This window comes from Grus americana, chromosome 1 (genome assembly GCF_028858705.1).
Source record: "Grus americana isolate bGruAme1 chromosome 1, bGruAme1.mat, whole genome shotgun sequence".
Taxonomy (NCBI): Eukaryota; Metazoa; Chordata; class Aves; order Gruiformes; family Gruidae; genus Grus; species Grus americana.
Window position 1 is genome coordinate 58927697 of NC_072852.1, and position 16298 is coordinate 58943994.

The window sequence follows — 16298 nt, forward strand, 5'->3', positions numbered from 1 at the left end:
GGTGGATACTGAACGACTCCCTAGAGCAGAAACTCATTCTGCCCTAAAACTATTGTTATAGTTGCAAAAGAAAACCACTGTTCAGCTCCCCTAGCCTGACAATGGCATGTTATTCTGCAAGTTCAGGCTCCTGAAGTGATCTTCAGATTGTAATATCTACTCTGTGGGGTCATATCAAATCCTGTATCCAAAAGCAGCCTCTGCAAATGCCCAGTGAAGTGCAGAAGGACAGGAGGAACAGATAGTGCCTAGAGTACTGATCACAATGCAAATGGGCTTCATCGAAAAGCCACTGAGCTGAATAAAAGTTCTCCCACTCACTATTCTTTGTTGTTAAAACCACAGCAATTCAAGGCCCAGCAAGGTGATGCATATCTAAGATGTGAATCCTGATACCAAATTTGCATATGAATTTGAACATCTCCTTTTAGTACATGCCTAGATAGAGCACAATCATAAAGCCTGGAAAAAGTTGTTTATTTTACTCATACAAGACCAAAGAAGAGACTAACAAAAAAATCCATTGATTAGGAAAGAACTAAATTGATAATCTCCTAAAGTGTTCATCAATATTCTCTATCAGAGGCTGCAGCTGCCTGCCTTTCACTGTCAAGAACACCAAACGCACCTTGCACACCTTACAGATTTAAAATAGTACTCACAAGGATTTAAATTCTGAAAAAAGCAATGCATTTCACTGCAATTTCTAAATCAGCACTGTCCCATTAACCCAGCAGGAGGAATCAGCTGGCACAAACACAAAACTCTTTCTCATTATCTCTGTCAAATAATATAGCGAAGTCAGGAGAAAACTTCCTACCTCACAGGTGACATAGCTGAACCTACAGAATTTTTTGAGGCCTGATCAGATGAGCTAATAGCAATGTTATTGTAACCACAATGCTCTTAACATATGAAAGGAAAGATTTGTAGGAAGAAATAATATTTTTTATTAGTACAAATTTTATATTTGAAGAAAGAAACATGTTTTATTGGAATGCAAGCCCACCTTCAGGTCTGAAACCAAAGCCTTTTACTGATCACAGAGTGGCAGTTCTGAACAAATGCTCTTACCTTGCACCACTTTCTTTACAGCAGAACTGGGAAAAAATGTCTCCTCTTTCTAAACACAGCTTATTACTCAGGAAAAAAAAAAAGATTGTTACACTGTTAAGATTAATTATATCATACATAATCAGCCAATAAATTTAAAATAAAATCATATAGTACTTTAACACTTAGAAATAGAAAAACCCCAGCAGATACAGGCTTGTGTACCTTCATAACATTTCTTGCATGTCATTTTCTTTTACCTGCCCCACTCCCTCCCACTGCACCGTACAAGTCCTTGGGTTTTCTTTCAGTAATGTATCTTCTTCCCCGTGGTTCTCTACAGCCTACTTTATGTATCCCAGTAATGTTTCCTTCTTACCTTTAGAACACACTGTGATGCACTGCACCTTAACATTAACAAAGGTTTCCTGAACTTCAATGATTTTTTTCTCATTTTTTATTTACCCTTCTATCACTGTCTGGGTTTTTTTCACCTTAGACAACACCTATCTCATCCCAGTAGTGGAAAGATAGAGATAGGAAAGCTCCTTGGTGACTCTTAGTTCTATTTTATACACACAGACAAGTTCAACAAAATTGCTTTTAAGAATATACATTTTCTTTCCAAGGTTTCCAAGCCTGTTGTCTTCTGATAGGGTTTTATGCTGTTAAGTCTGAATTTCCTGCCATAATTTTTGCCTCAGGCAATCTAGTATTATTGCAAAATGACTGTGATCTATCACAGGATCATGAAGAGGCTAAACTGTTCATTGTGGTTTGAAAAACACCAAAAGGCACTATTTGGATTGTCTTTCATGCCAAATCTCTGAAGGCAACTGAGAAGGATATTGAGCTACTTGAAGTCTTTTAACATGTTTGACTGGAAGCTGGAAAAGGGTACTGGTGTTTATTTGTTCCTAGGTTTGAGGGTTCATTTTCATCAGACAGTTGCAACCTCTTTCAGTTACCTGTAGCTTTGGTATTCATTAAAATTTGCCCATTTAACAGATTTCTGTGATCCTCAAAGATTGCTGCCAGGAAAAGTAATCATCTGATTTCAGGTTTTTGAAAAGCTGAATAGCCTGCATTTTTGATACATCCTTTTCCTTGCCAGTGATGGATTCATCATCAGATACAGGCTTTCCAGGTGTTGTCTTGCCTTCAGAAGGTTTCTTGACTTGGTGGTCTTCCTGACTAATATCCATCTTCACACTGGATTTTAGGCTGTGGAAGCAATAGTCACCAACCTGGCAAAGGAAAACTGGCTCAGTGCTGTCAGGGTTTAACACCACCAAGTCACCCTCTGACAAAGGCTGCTTTCTAGGAAGATCATTTCCCTTCTGTAAGACAGGCAAAGAAATCTTTGTGGGTTCTGAATGTCCATGGAGACCTAAAGGGACAGTAAGATAGTCTCCAAATGTATCCAGACACAATTCAGGAGAAGAGGTTGGTGCTTGACCTGAAACTGGGACCGTGACACCAGTTTTCCCAGGAGAAAACTCATGGCAAGAGTGGTCACTGCAGGGCTGGGGCTCCTGTGAATCACGAGGTAACTCCCCAGCAGTGACCGGTGGCGGAGGGCTGGAGTCGCTGGCTGACGGCAGTAACAGGCTCTCTGGGGTGATGTACTCCAAGGGGCGCTGCTGAGGAGATGCGATACAGCTAAAAGCCTTTGGAGATTTCTGCTCTTCTGTTCTCACATTCATGCCTTCCCCCCAGGCTGGTGGGGCCGGTGAGACTTGTTTCTCATTGTTGTGGTGCTGCATCATTTCCTTCTGATCGGGGAGCAGGAAGGGCTGTGGAGGACCTACTCCTGGCTGTTCTTGCCTGTGTGGAGCCTGGGAACAGTCTTCCTTTGGGAGGGTCACATACTGAAGGGAACCTGATTTCTCACGGACTCCCACTGGGTCCACTTCCAGGGTCTGACGCATATCAGGCTGGGAGGACATCACTGGGCTGTACAAGTACGGACCATTGAAAGCAAAGCAAGGGATTGCTGTCTGGGAAGCAATACGTGCATCAGCACTGTTTCTCCTTGAAACAGGAAAGGAATGACCAGCAATCTGACTTGAGCAGACAACTGGGACATGCTGTGGCTCATTTAAAGTATGGTATGAGTTCTGTAGGTCCTGTGCAACATGGGAAATATCTGTCTTTTTTGCTTGCCCTTCAGGGGACTCTGCCAAAGTCTTTGACTGCCTGAATATGGGAAAGTTAAAAGTTGCTCATGAAAGATATTGTTGTGGTAAATATTAAGTATAAAACAAGCCTAGCTGAAAACACACATAGCTACACATAGGGTTAGAAAAAAATCTTTCTTGGAGAAGCAGGCTAACCCAGATAGCAAAAAATTGTATCCCGTCCTCAAAACCAACTTGTATAGGTTTTTAGTGGCAGAACATTTGATTATATCCTGCCATGACTTAGGGAGCTCTTTGAGACTATCATCCACAGCGTTGCTATAATGTGCTGTTCACTCACCTGCCCACAACTTGAAGGAAGCTAGCCTGCTCCATCTTCTCTGAAAGGCTGTATTTGTTGAAGTCCAGCTGGCTACTTGTTGGCCAGTTTCCTAAATGTACTTTCTGAAAATGAAAAAGCAGACATAGCAAAAGAGCAGTGTCTCACTGGCAGTAGAATCAAGAACCATACATTCCTCATGGACAAAGAAAACAAATAGGAGAGCCTACAGCATCTGGCAAAAGGGATACAACTTCACTAACGTGACTAGAAGGTGTGTTCTGTTCTCCAGAAGTCAGTTACTTCAAACCTGTATTGCCTTACCACTGACCTAACTACAAGTACTCAGTGAGCCAGCTAGGAAAGATTCCATCCTAGATTTGATATTTGTGAATAGAGAAAGACTCATGGGAGATGTGATGGTAGGTGGCTGTCTTGGCCACAGTGATCATGAAATGATTGAGTTTAAAATTTTCAGAGTAATGAGAAAAAAAGGACAGCAGAGTTGCTAGCCTGGATTTCAAGAAATCAAGCTTTAAGCTATTCATGGAGCTACTTAGCAGTGTCCCCTGGGAATCTGCTTTTGAGGGCTTGGGAGTCCACAAGTGCTGGTCAGTTTTTAAGAACCATCTTTTAAAAGCACAGGAGCAGGCAATTCCAGTGTATCCTTAGTCAAGCAAGTGGGGAGACAACCAGTTTGGCTGAACAGGGTACTCCTTCTGGAGCTCAAAAGGAAAAAGAAACTGTATGATGTCTGGAAGCAAGGTCAGGCTTCGTAGGAAAATTACAGTGCTGTGGTTCATATATGCAGGGAGAAGACATGAAAGGCCAAAGCTCAACTAGAGTTAAAGCTGGCCAGTGTTGTATCAGACAAGAAGGGCTTTTTTAAGTACGTTAATAGCAAGAGGAGGTCTAAAGAAAACATTAGACCAATACTTGTTGATGGTGGTCACCTGACTAATAGGGATGAATAGAAAACAGAGGCATTCAATGTTTTTTTTGCCTCAGTCTTTAGTAATACTGATAGACCTTGGGCTGCCCATTCCTCAGAGTCGGAGCACCATGAGTGCAGGAACAGTGACTTTACATTTGGGGACACTGAAATTTTAAGTGACCATTTGTACCAGCTGAATGTTCATAAGTCCATGGGGCCTGATCAGATTCATCCCAGAGTACTGAAGGAGCTAGCAGATGTTATGGTGGGACCTGTCTTGATCATATATCAAAAGTCTTGGGAGTCTGGGGAGGTCCCTGCTGCCTGGAAGCTAGCCAATATTATTCCAATTTACAAGAAGGGCATGAAGGAAGACCCAGGAAACTATAGACCTGTTAGTCTAACCTCAGTTCCTGGAAAAATTATGGAGATGATCATATTGGGTGCTATTGAAAGGCATTTAAAGAACAATGCAATCATGAGGCACAGTTAACATGGGTTCACAAAGGGAAAGCCTAGTTTAACTAATTTGATATCCTTCTATGATAAGGTCACCCACCTAGTGGATTAATGGAAAGCAGTGGATGTAGGTTGGATTGATTTTAGTAAGGCTTTTGATACTGTCCCTCACAGTCTTCTTCTGGACAATTTATCTAACTGTGAGATGAGCAAGTACACAGTGTGCTGTGCGAAGAACTGGCTGAAGGGCAGAGCTCAAAGGGTTGTAGTGAATGGGGCTACATCTGGCTGGTGATCGGTCACCCGTGGTGTACCTCAGGACTCAATTCTAGGGGCGGTTCAATATTTTATCAATGATCTGGATGCAGGAGTTGAAGGCACCATTAGCAAGTTTGCAGACAATACCAAACTGGGAGGTGCTGCTGACTCTCTCAAGGGATGAAAGAACTTGCAGAGGGATCTAGATAGATTGGATCATTGAATGATCATCAAGGGAATGAAATTTATCAAGTCCAAATGCTGGATTCTGCAGCTGGGACAGAGGAACGCCAGGCACAAGTATAATTTGGGAGAGGAGTGGCTGGAGAGCAGCCCTGCAGAAAGAGGTCTGGGGGTGCTGGTTGACAGCAGGATCAATGAGTCAGCAGTGTGCCCAGGCAGCCAAGAGGGCAAACCGCATCCTGGGGTGCATCAAACACAGCATAACCCGCCAGTCAAAAGAGGTGACTATCCTGCTGTATTCAGTGTTGGTGTGGCCTCGCCTTGAGTACCGTGTGCAGTTCTGGGCCCCACAATTTAAGAAGAATTTTAAGGTACTTGAATGCACCCAGAGGAGGGCAACAAAGCTGGTGAAAGGGCTGGAAGGAATGTCCTGTGAGGAACAGCTAAGGATTTTGGATTTGCCTAGTTTGGAGAAAAAGAGTCTCAGGGATGATCTCATTGCTCTCTACAGCTTCCTGAGGAAAGGAAGTTGAGACAGAGGTTCTGAGCTCTTCTCCTGGGTATCCAGAAATAGGGTGCGTGGGCATGGTTCAAAGCTGCACCAGGGGAGGTTTAGGCTGGACATTAGGAATCATTTCTTTACTGAGAGGGTGGTCAAACCCTGGAATAGGCTTCCTAGAGATGTGGTCGATGAGCCATCCTTCTGCATTGGTGTTTAAGAGGCATTTGGACAATGCCCTCAATAATATGTTTTAACTTTTAGTTAGCCCTGAAGTGGCCAGGCAGTTGGACTAGATGATCATTGTAGGTCCCTTCCAACTGTGCCATTCCATTCCATTCCATTCCATTCCATTCCATTCCATTCCATTCCATTCTCTTCTAACTTTATGTAGCATAGGGGACAGTAGCTGCTCCCTTAAGTAGCTCATAGAAATACTGCAGGTTCCTACCACAATAACTGTCAAAGCTACTGCTTTGTACAGTGTCTCCTCTTTTCCGGCACCATAGGGGACACTCTGGACAATTATTGGAAGTCCTGAAAAAGAGAGAAACAATGAACCCTTCAAGGTACAGTTCCCTCTTACCCCCTGGTAGCTCTGGATCAGGAGACTCTTGCTGGGGTTCGGAATCTTTTCCTCCCACATTTTCTTCTTTCTGCAACAACAACAACAACACAGAGCTTTCAAGATTTGCTTCTCAATGTGGCTGCAACCAGAAGACACTGCACCCTGAACACTCTGCTGCTCTGCACAGCGAGGCACCACCAAGGCCCTGGCATGCCACCACCCACTCTCACCCTTGCACAGACACGCACAAGGCTGCCCATTGCACGCCAAGGCTCCATCTCTCGTGGGGGACAAGCAGTGCCTCACTCAGTCTTTATGCCACCCACACGCCCAACACACTGCTAAATCTCCTAGTCGCAATGCAAGCCTACCTGAGGAAATACTTAGAGCTGCAATAAGCAACTACCAGCAAAGTGATGAGGAGGGCTGGCAGCATCACCGGCAGCACCACTGGTGGCAGAACTGAAACAGAGAAAAGAGAAATAGGTATCCACCTGCAGAGGGGCTGCAGGTTGTTCACTCTGGTCACTCTTCATGCGAGCAGATCAGGGAAATGTAGGAGCATGTCAAGCGATAGGATCATGAGGCCTTCAGACTGCTGGGGTGCCCTCCTCCAGCGTGGGACAGACCAAGGCCTGAACTGCTTACTGACCAAAGGAGTTCATCGTTGCCTGTACGGATACTTTTTTATTTTTCACTGAGATCAGAGCAAACAATTTATGCTAATAAAAAGATGGTTAGGCACCTTACCCCACGATGAACAATAGGCATGTCTTCAGGCATCTCAGGTCTGCTTCACTCTGTACAGTCCTGAAGAGATGGGCTCTCACAGAGTTTCTAAGAAAGACCTTCCTCTGCTCACGGCCATAAATGATCATCAACAACATACCAATTTCTTCCTGCCTACGCTCATCAAAATTTTCCTGCTGGCGTACCACTACAAGCTTCCGCAGGACAAATGATGTAAGATCCTGTTACTCTGGGCACAAGACCATACTGATAGCAGACGTTCTGCCCCGAAGTCCAGAAACAGTAAAATCATGTAAAGGTTCCTATCTCCAGCAGAGTCTACTGTGTGTTTTGCACAACTCTATGGTCACTCTGCAAATATAAAAGACGGATGGATTATATTCTGTCTTCTTGCAGTCTTGCGCTCTGCAGGCGCTGACAGCAGAATTTGACTACTGGAATCAGGAAACAAGGACGGATCTTTGGGAAGGATCTTGGCTTGAGTCTCCATCTGGAAAACTTTACGGTTCGTTGTACTCACCTTGTGAAGGGGAGTAGGAAAGAAGATCAAAAGGAGGTCGTTCCTGCTCACCTCCTTCATTAGCATTGCTGCTGTACTGCAAGGATGCAAGGGTGCAGACACGACAGCTGCCTTGTTAAGCGACCCCAGCTAGCTCATGGCTGGGCCTAACTACAACCCCAGCTGAGAGAATGTATTTTTCTGTAGAGGCGTTTCAGCCATTAACAGCCCACAAAACCTTACAGAAGTAGCCTACATGAAAAGTACCATTCCCAGTTGTCCAGGCAAACTCCTCACTCCATTCACTCCAAGGCCCCTTGTAATCCACAGGCGTATTCACCCTTGCACGCATTTTCCCCCTGTACTCTGTAGATGATGCCAGCATCTGCAGGGTGAGGATGAAGGGAGGTTCATCATTGCTGATGTTTAACTTCTGGACAGTCTGGGGAGAAGGAGGAAGCACAAATGATGGAGTGAGAGGAACTGTCTTTGCCTTTTGCCCAGCAAAGAGAAATCCAGGACTCCTGCACTTCTAAGACTTACCTTTTCGTATTGGTTCTTTTCCCAGTACTCGACTTGGTATCTCTGTTTTATGAAGCTATATCCAAAAGTGTGTTTTATCCACCACAGTTCATACTCTTGGTTCTCTGTCGCTGTTACTGACACATTTGCAGGCGGCAGCACCTTAACTGGAAGACACAGAATGTCTCAGAGTACTTCTCAACATACTGGTCCAGCACTTCCTTTCACCACTCAGAGTGGTTTCCAGAGACTGAAAAAAATGTTGGTTTATGCCAAGTAAGAGGTCTCAGCTTTTTAACACTTCTTAATTCCCCACATCTTCATTTTCTAGTCAAATACAATAAAACAGTAGACTGTTAAATAACAGAAAATCCATATCCACTAATATTGACAGCACTCCTTGTGTACAGAAAAGCAGTAAAGCAACAGTTGAAATATCTGTACTGGTCCACCACATTTCCAGAGATTTTCAGCTCTCTTGGAGCTACTACCTGATATTTTCACCCACAGCAGGGCTCCTGGGAGTATCATCAGCACCTCCAGATACATGCAGGCAGAGATGATCCACCTGGCACACCTCACGCAGCAGAGGAGTCCTACCTCCTCCAGTGCTCCAGGGACCACTGCGCAAACCCACAGGAGCTCCAGTGGCTTCCTGAGACTTCACAAAGTGACACACTCCCCACAAACACCTCTCACCACAGCTCCCTGTCACCTGGGACACTCATGGAGGTCAATCATAGAGAAGTCAGCTGGGTGACAGTCGCTCACCGAGACAATCTGCTCACAACCCAAATTTCTGCACGGCAGTTTCCACTGCTGCCGCCTTCCTCAGAGTAACAAGTGCCACTGAGGAACTCCACACCTACAAGCCACCTCTCCCAGACCTCTGACCTAACACAGCTTCCAGCTGCTTTCTTCATCAGTCCCAGTCTCCTCCTCTTCCCACACACTCTCCTCACCTCTGCTATCCTCAGCCCCAATTGCCCAGCCAGGCATCTGTCCAAGAAACAACCAGGAGAAGCAAGAAACAGCACAGCAACTCACTGTTCTTGTAGGGTTCAATCAGTTTCTCCTCTGTCTTGGCCCGGACAGACACATGGTACTGGCTCTGACTGCTGTAGTTGCTAACAGGGATCTCACAACTCTGGAGCACATACGGGACATGGGGCAAAGCCTTCTCATGCACAGGAGAGCACTCCTCTTCTCTGAGGGGAGAAAAAGAGGTTGTGTGGAGATCAGGAGGAATGGGACAGAACAGAAACTCCATGGGAGAGGCACAGGCACGCTGCCATGGGCAGAGCACGTACGCTGATGCTGGAGTGGCCCTGAAGAACAAGCCAAAGAGGACAGAGGTGATGATCGCTTTCTTCACTTCCCAGCTGCACGTCAGACGGTCTGCACCATTGAAGAGGCAGCGAAGGTTCCTGGGATGAAGGCCACCTTCAGAGAAGATGAGAGCAAGCTAAGTGACAGGAAAGGTCTGGCTTCTCAGCCAGCACTTCCACCCCTGCATGGCCCCGCTCCATCCCACGCTACCTTCAGGGGTCTCCCATGACACCTCCGTGCTCCACTTGCTGTACTGCCCAGAGGAGCCACTGGCCCGCCCCGGTCTGGCTCGCACACGGGCAACGTAGCTGCTCCCCGGGACAAGGTCCTCGTGGCTGAGATGGCAACGTGTGGTGTCGGAGAGCAAGAGCGAGGCAGCGTTCTGTTGTTGGGGGAAAGGAGGGAAAGCAGGGAGGGAGGAAATTGGGGAGTTGGGGATATGCACACTTAAAAATCAACAAATAAAACAAAGTGCGTCCTCCTGGAAGGGGAAGCAGCTTCAAATGTATGTTGCCATTTTCCCACATGTATCCCCCCAGGCTCCTACTGGGACGTGCTTAATTCCATTTGGGAGGGATTCAGGGCAAAATCAATTCCAGCTCAAAACCAAGTGCAGTGCTTTTTTTTCAGTGAAGAACAGATCTTTGCATTCAATTCAGGACAAATGGGTATTTCACTGGGCAAGTCACTTGCAAACAGAAAGAGAGCCCCTTCCGCCTGACCTGAAACAACCTTTGTGGCATCTCCTCATAGTGCCTGACAACGGAAAGGGTGCTCATTTGCACAAGGTTTACCACAGGCTCACAACCGCCCAAAAGGGTGCAGCCCAAACCAGGGCAGCCCGGCTCCTCCGCTCTTACCTCCCAGGACTCCCAATCCCGCTTGTAAGTGACTTCATACTCCAGTGCGTTGCCCAGCGCTTGGCTTCCATCAGCTACTTTCCAGGTCAGCAAGAAGTCTCCTGATCTCATCAAGGTGGCTGAGAGGTTTTGAGGTGGGAGGGTCTGAACTGGAAGGGGAAGGTACAACCCATGAGAGGAGATAGTGAGGACAGGGAGATGAAGAGCAGAAGAAAACACCTAGGTAAGCTTCCTCATTTCCAGACTTATTCCTGCCACACCATGTAGCTCCTGCTTGAGTCCCCTTCCAGGTCCCGTTGCTCCCAGAAACTTGCCCTCTCCCTTCCTTGCCTCATCCTCTCAATGTGGATCTCTTTGGCACTTTTCACAATGGAAGGGGAATTCAGTTCCTGACTGAATGGCAAATACATTCTCAAAGATCCCTAATATTCACTGGAAAATGAGAATTTGGTATTTAATCCTTACCATTTTGGAAAAGATCAACATTTAGTTCTGCTTGAAGCATCTTGTTAGGCTTGAAGCTGTAAATATCATCTACCCCTATTCCAAAATTGATTGTAGTGTTGCGACAAACCCATTGCACATAGGAGTCATTTTCTGTCTGGCGCTTGCAAAACATCTCATTGTTCTCCCTGTGTATAGAAAAAGTGATTTATAAAGATCTGTTTTGGAGACCTATAGTTAATGCAAAATTAAATGCCTGAAACCAATTCCATCCCATTCTGTTGTCATAATGTATTCAGGCACTTATATCCTCTTCTTATTGTACCTGTTAGTCCTGTTTTGCGTCAGTTAATATGACAAACATTTACACCAGGATTTTTGTCAAATACCTTCCCATTTCAAAGTTGTGCAGCAGAATGTTGGTTTGGTACCAGCCTATTTTTTGTCAGTTTTTAGCCTAACTCTATATAATCTCATATTTTTAATGTAAGAAACAGTATGATGAAAAATAATGTAATGGAAACGCACATTTTACTCAGAGTGAAAGGCAGTAAAGTTTCTGATGGTCCTCAGCTTCTTGAAGACATTCATTTTGCAGTCCCAGGAAGACACTTACAAAAAAAATTTCTCCAACCAAACTGTGCTTTTGTATCCTTAGTAGTTCTGTTCTGACAAAGGACCTTATGTATTCATTAAAGATTTCATCCAGAATGTTAATCATCCTTTTAGATAGCCTTTCTCCAGGCCAAGGACCATCATGAAAATTAGAAAAAATATTTTAAACTAGACAGGAGAGGATAAGCTTTGTGTGCTTGCAGTAGCCTAAGCTGCTGGAGAGACGTGTTGCTTCTTTTTGTACCCTCTGGACTTTTGTTTGTGCTTATGGCTTCATGCCCATTATAATATTGTTCCAATTCAGATGAGAAATATTAAGTTGTGAATATCTAAGGCCAAATACTGTCTTCCAGGATAGGATGGAGTCTCCTAGTCAACTACATGTCAGCAAGCATTATTCAGCACCATTGCTATTTTTAAAGGTTGAGTATTAGCAAGGAAACCAGGGATATTCATGAAGTATGGGTGGGGGTCACCACACATGTGCGTACCCTTAAACAAAAGAGTCAGCCCAACGGTTGTGAAGTCCTGAAGATATTTCTATCTACTTGCCAGCATTATCTTACAGTTTGGGATTTAGTCAACTATTCTTCACCTATGAGCTGACGTTGTTTAATCATTGGCCATTTTGATTTCAGCAGTGTGACTGTCCGCACTCAATACCTCCTTGTCTGATTAGTTCACTTCAGTCAGGTTTCCTGTGTGATCCAGACACTCCATCATGTGACAACGTTCCAGAAAATCCTCCAAAGGTCCAAGTAATTTTATATCATCTTTTCCCAGAAGTATTAGCTTCAAGGTCCTGTTCCAAAGACCTTCCACTGATTTCAGCTGCTTTTAGGTCTATTAATTCTCTCTTTACAACAAAATAAAGAGCTCTTTCTCTTTCCTTTCCTTCCTCTATCCCCAGACTCTAATTCATTTTCTTGTCAGCTTTCCATCTTTGTCTTCCACTTTCCCTTGACTATTCCTCCCTCTCTGTCCTTTCTTATCCTCACAATTGATCCAGTCTGGTGATTCTGTTCCCTTTTCATAAGGAAACAGATGTAACAGAGAGATACTGTCATAAGCAGACCAGTATCTCTGGGAGGAAAAGTGATAGCACAGATGAATTTACCAGTCTTCTCTATCTCACAAACACACAGTCTATACATGTTTCTCAGAAGTGATCCAAACCATACTCTCAGTGATGCTCCTAAATGGGCAAAATAACATGGGGAATGTCTCCTCCTTTTTAGGTTTACAGACAACACTCAGGCTCACACATGTTCTAACACCATCGTCTCCATTCATAGCAACCTATATGCCCCATCTTCATATCTATGATCCCACAACAAAATTATGGGAAAATAATTGTAAAGGTGATAAACTCCACTAGCACACATTATTCATTCCTCCCTTCCTAGAAGAGGCCTCAGAAGCAGACACAACTTTTACTTTAACCCAATGACAGAAAGAGGTGGCCGTGCTTTCTGAGAGCCTGACTGCTGGTCCCCGGGATTCCAAGTCGTGGCCAATTTCCCTTTAGACTTTTATCCAGCACAGCACATTTCAAGTACTTACATTATAATATTATCCCTTTTGTAAAGACTCATACCAATGAGGGCATGAGCCTCTGAATGCTCCAGCCACGTGCAGGTCACCTGTGAGTTGTAGTCATTGTAGCAGCTCAAGCTCTTCATAGGGATACTCTCTGAGAAAGAAATTCAGGCAAAAAAGATGCAGTGATTACAAATGTAAATAGTGAGAGATAGCAGGAGGTAGGGTGATTCTGCCAGCAGAATGGGGAAGGCACTGATAACAGTACTCTCCTCACGGCAGCAGAAAAAAAACTTTTGGTGAAAATATGTAGAGAGTCATGGCCATTCTGCATATCTCCACAATATGCAAGCGTCCAAACAAGCTACAAATAACAACAATGAAGTGAGACCTTTGTGCCTGCAAGGCACATAATTCCAGCTAAGATATCACCAGAAAGAAAGAAAGAAAGAAAGAAAGAAAGAAAGAAAGAAAGAAAGAAAGAAGCAAGCTCTCGTTGCATCAGAAGAGGAAAGACATTAAAGTCAGAAACACAAGCAATGGCTGTGGCAGATGGTCTCTTTACCTGTCAGCAATTCCACAAGAAGAAAATCAGATCATCTGGATGTTGCTGTTGGTACTCCCCACACACACCCCCGTCTTGTGTCTGTCCACTTGTCACAACCCTGTACACTACCATCTGAATCACGCAGCCCTTCATTTTCCTATGTTTTCACTAACTATCAGGGCCTATTCCTCCTTCCTATTCACTCATTAACCAGTCAGTTTGTTCATCTCATCCATTTGTCCAGTATTTCACCTGTCCACACCATGAACATAAAACTGATTTGTCTGCACATGTTTCTGCTACACACTGATTTTGATCATGATGTCTGTTCTACAACATAGAAGATGGTGGCAGAAGGAAGGAGAAAAGCAAGCAGAAAATGAGAAAGAGCATTAGCTGAAAGAAGGAGACAGATACAAAAAGAAAGGCAAGAATAGAAGAATAAAATAGGATATAAAATTGAAACTCACCTCGAATGGCTTGGACACTGAAGGCCAAATAGAGATTCAGCAGAAGGATGAAAATCTCTCTCATGTTCATTCTGCTCTTTGCACACAAGCTTGATCCTAAATCAGGAGAGAATTGTTTTCATTGCCCACTGGCTACTCTCTTACTCTGCTTATTGTGGAGCTTCTTGTTTCCATTTCACATAAAGAGAAGTAAAACTGAATTAGGGAACTTCTCTAGGCTTCGTGCTGGAGTGACATTCAGAAAGAACTTCTACCAAGTATTTATTGTAGGATAAAATGCATGTCTTCTTATTGTGTGAGCTTGCAATATGGGCAAAGAATGAAGAAGTAAATGCACATTTCCAAGGAAGTGCAGGGATTCTCTTAGCAGAGTAGCAACAAGAAACAATCCTAATATTTGAAGAGAACTCAGTCTTCAAATTCATTTATCCTTCTGCTCTTCATGTTCAAAGCCCTCCTCATGAACTGCAATGATGTTATGGTTTTTACCTTTCCTTAAAAATATGATCCCAAACCACATAGCTCCTGGGAGCTATAGGGGTTGAATTTCCATATTCATTCACTTTCAGATTTCTCTTCAACATGCTACTTTTCCAGCTGCTCCCCAAACAAGCTGCAAATTGTAGAAATAATACCAAAGAAACTATTTATCTTTTTTTTTTTTTTTGGTGATTGTTGAGATTAAGAGTAGATTGAGTAGTTCAAAGACCATGGACCACATCATTGTTCAATACTGGAATTCAAGTTCTTTTGGCCATCTCTCATTGTTCTCTCAAACTCACCTACTCAAGTATGTTACAGAGCTGAGACTCTTTCCTACTTTAAGGGAGCATGGAAAAAACTCCTTTTAAATTCCTATTGACTTTCAGATTCCTGAATGCCACTTTCTTACACCAGAAACAGCTGGCTGAGCCCTTGAATAATCATTACAGCTAAGGAATCCCTTAATGACTCACAAGCCCTTGTAAGAGAGCAGACTCTGGCATTTTGCTTTACTCAGAGAGGAAGCAGTTCCCTTACCTGGATCCAGAGCTGTCTGTGAGGCAGATGTTTCAACCTGAGGGGTGAGTCTCCCTCTCCAGCCTCCCCCTTACAGCATCAGAATTGTCTGATGCAGACACCAGCAAACCCACGCTTCCCTAGAACTGGAGACAGAAGGTATAAACTGACCACAGCATTTTCTTGGCAAGTAAGTCTTCAAAATAACTGCTATATCTTCTATACACCTCAAATGCCACTTTCAAAGAAGCAGACCACGCCCTTTCAAGGAAAGGCTGTGTAATTGCTTGTAAAATAGGAAGTCTGCACTTCCTATTTTAGCCCCCAAAGTACGCACTTAGATGTGACTGTTTAACTGGGAAGGGAGGGGAAGGAAGTTTGTCATTCTCAATCTGCATGTTAACAATTACCAGATCATGAGATTAATGTATTTTGGAGAGAAAAAAAAAAAAAAAAAAAAAAAAGATTGTCTGCAGCAGAAGTGAGAAAGACTAAGAAAAAATTCTCTGGTTTTTCCTCCAGTGCTATTTCTTGCTTTACTCTAGGCTAGACAATCTTCAAGGCAGGGATCATTCTGTACTTTATGTTTATTTGTACATATATATTGGGGGGGAGGGGGACAGAACTACCTTTATCTCTGTAACCCTTTAATTTGAGTCATATTTTAAAAAGTATTTTTTTCTGATTGCAACAATAATTAATAGTAAATTATAAGTATTACAGTACATAGAGGAAAGCAAAGAAAACTGGTGAGAAGAGTCAATCTGAAGTTATCCTACATCCAAGGCAGCCACACTTTTAAATCCAGCTTTAAAACTTAGCCAGTAGCCTTCAATAATAAGATCTATAGGAAAGTTAGGTAGCCATAAGGGAAAGACACACTTAGGTTTGTGCTCTCAGGGGTAAACTACAGGGGACTAAGATGAGTGCCCAGATGCAGAATACAACTGGCAGTGTCTGTCTGACCTGCACTGCTACTACACCTTCTCTAAATCCCTGTAGTACTGACCAAAATCATTAGTACAGTTAGGCTCTCACAAGAACTACATCAATATACAAGGAAAAAAATGTATGCTGTGTATAAGGGGAATGTGCAGAACAAGAAGGAGAATATGAGAGTATCTGAGGAAATCTGAGGAGATGATTGGTGACAGCCAACATGGCTTCACTAAGGGCAAATCATGCCTGACAAATGTGTTGGCCTTCCATGATGGGCTTACAGCATTGGTGGATAAGGGAAAAGTGACTGACATCATCTGCCTGGACTTGTGCAAAGCATTTGACACTGTTCTGCATGACATCCTTGTCTC

At 43.7% G+C, this 16298-nt stretch overlaps 1 protein-coding gene across 5 annotated transcripts; it reads right to left on the reverse strand.

Annotated features, from left to right (window-relative positions):
• Positions 1-464: 464 nt before the first annotated feature.
• Positions 465-15263, reverse strand: LOC129201520 (cytokine receptor common subunit beta-like). Of its 5 annotated transcripts, XM_054812940.1 has the most exons (15): positions 15010-15263; positions 14479-14602; positions 13990-14085; positions 12997-13126; positions 10840-11006; positions 10375-10523; positions 9725-9896; positions 9496-9628; positions 9233-9393; positions 8207-8352; positions 7931-8105; positions 6786-6876; positions 6433-6502; positions 3535-3638; positions 465-3252 (listed from the first exon to the last, which is right to left on the reverse strand). In XM_054812940.1, the coding sequence occupies exons 2-15, from the start codon at positions 14507-14509 to the stop codon at positions 2055-2057; spliced, it is 2823 nt and encodes a 940-aa protein (XP_054668915.1). In that variant the 5' UTR covers positions 14510-14602; positions 15010-15263; the 3' UTR covers positions 465-2054. The 5 variants fall into 5 exon arrangements, with proteins under 5 accessions (XP_054668915.1, XP_054668916.1, XP_054668917.1 ...); XM_054812941.1 differs by lacking the exon at positions 14479-14602; XM_054812942.1 differs by lacking the exon at positions 14479-14602 and having other exon boundaries at positions 15160-15233.
• Positions 15264-16298: the final 1035 nt, after the last annotated feature.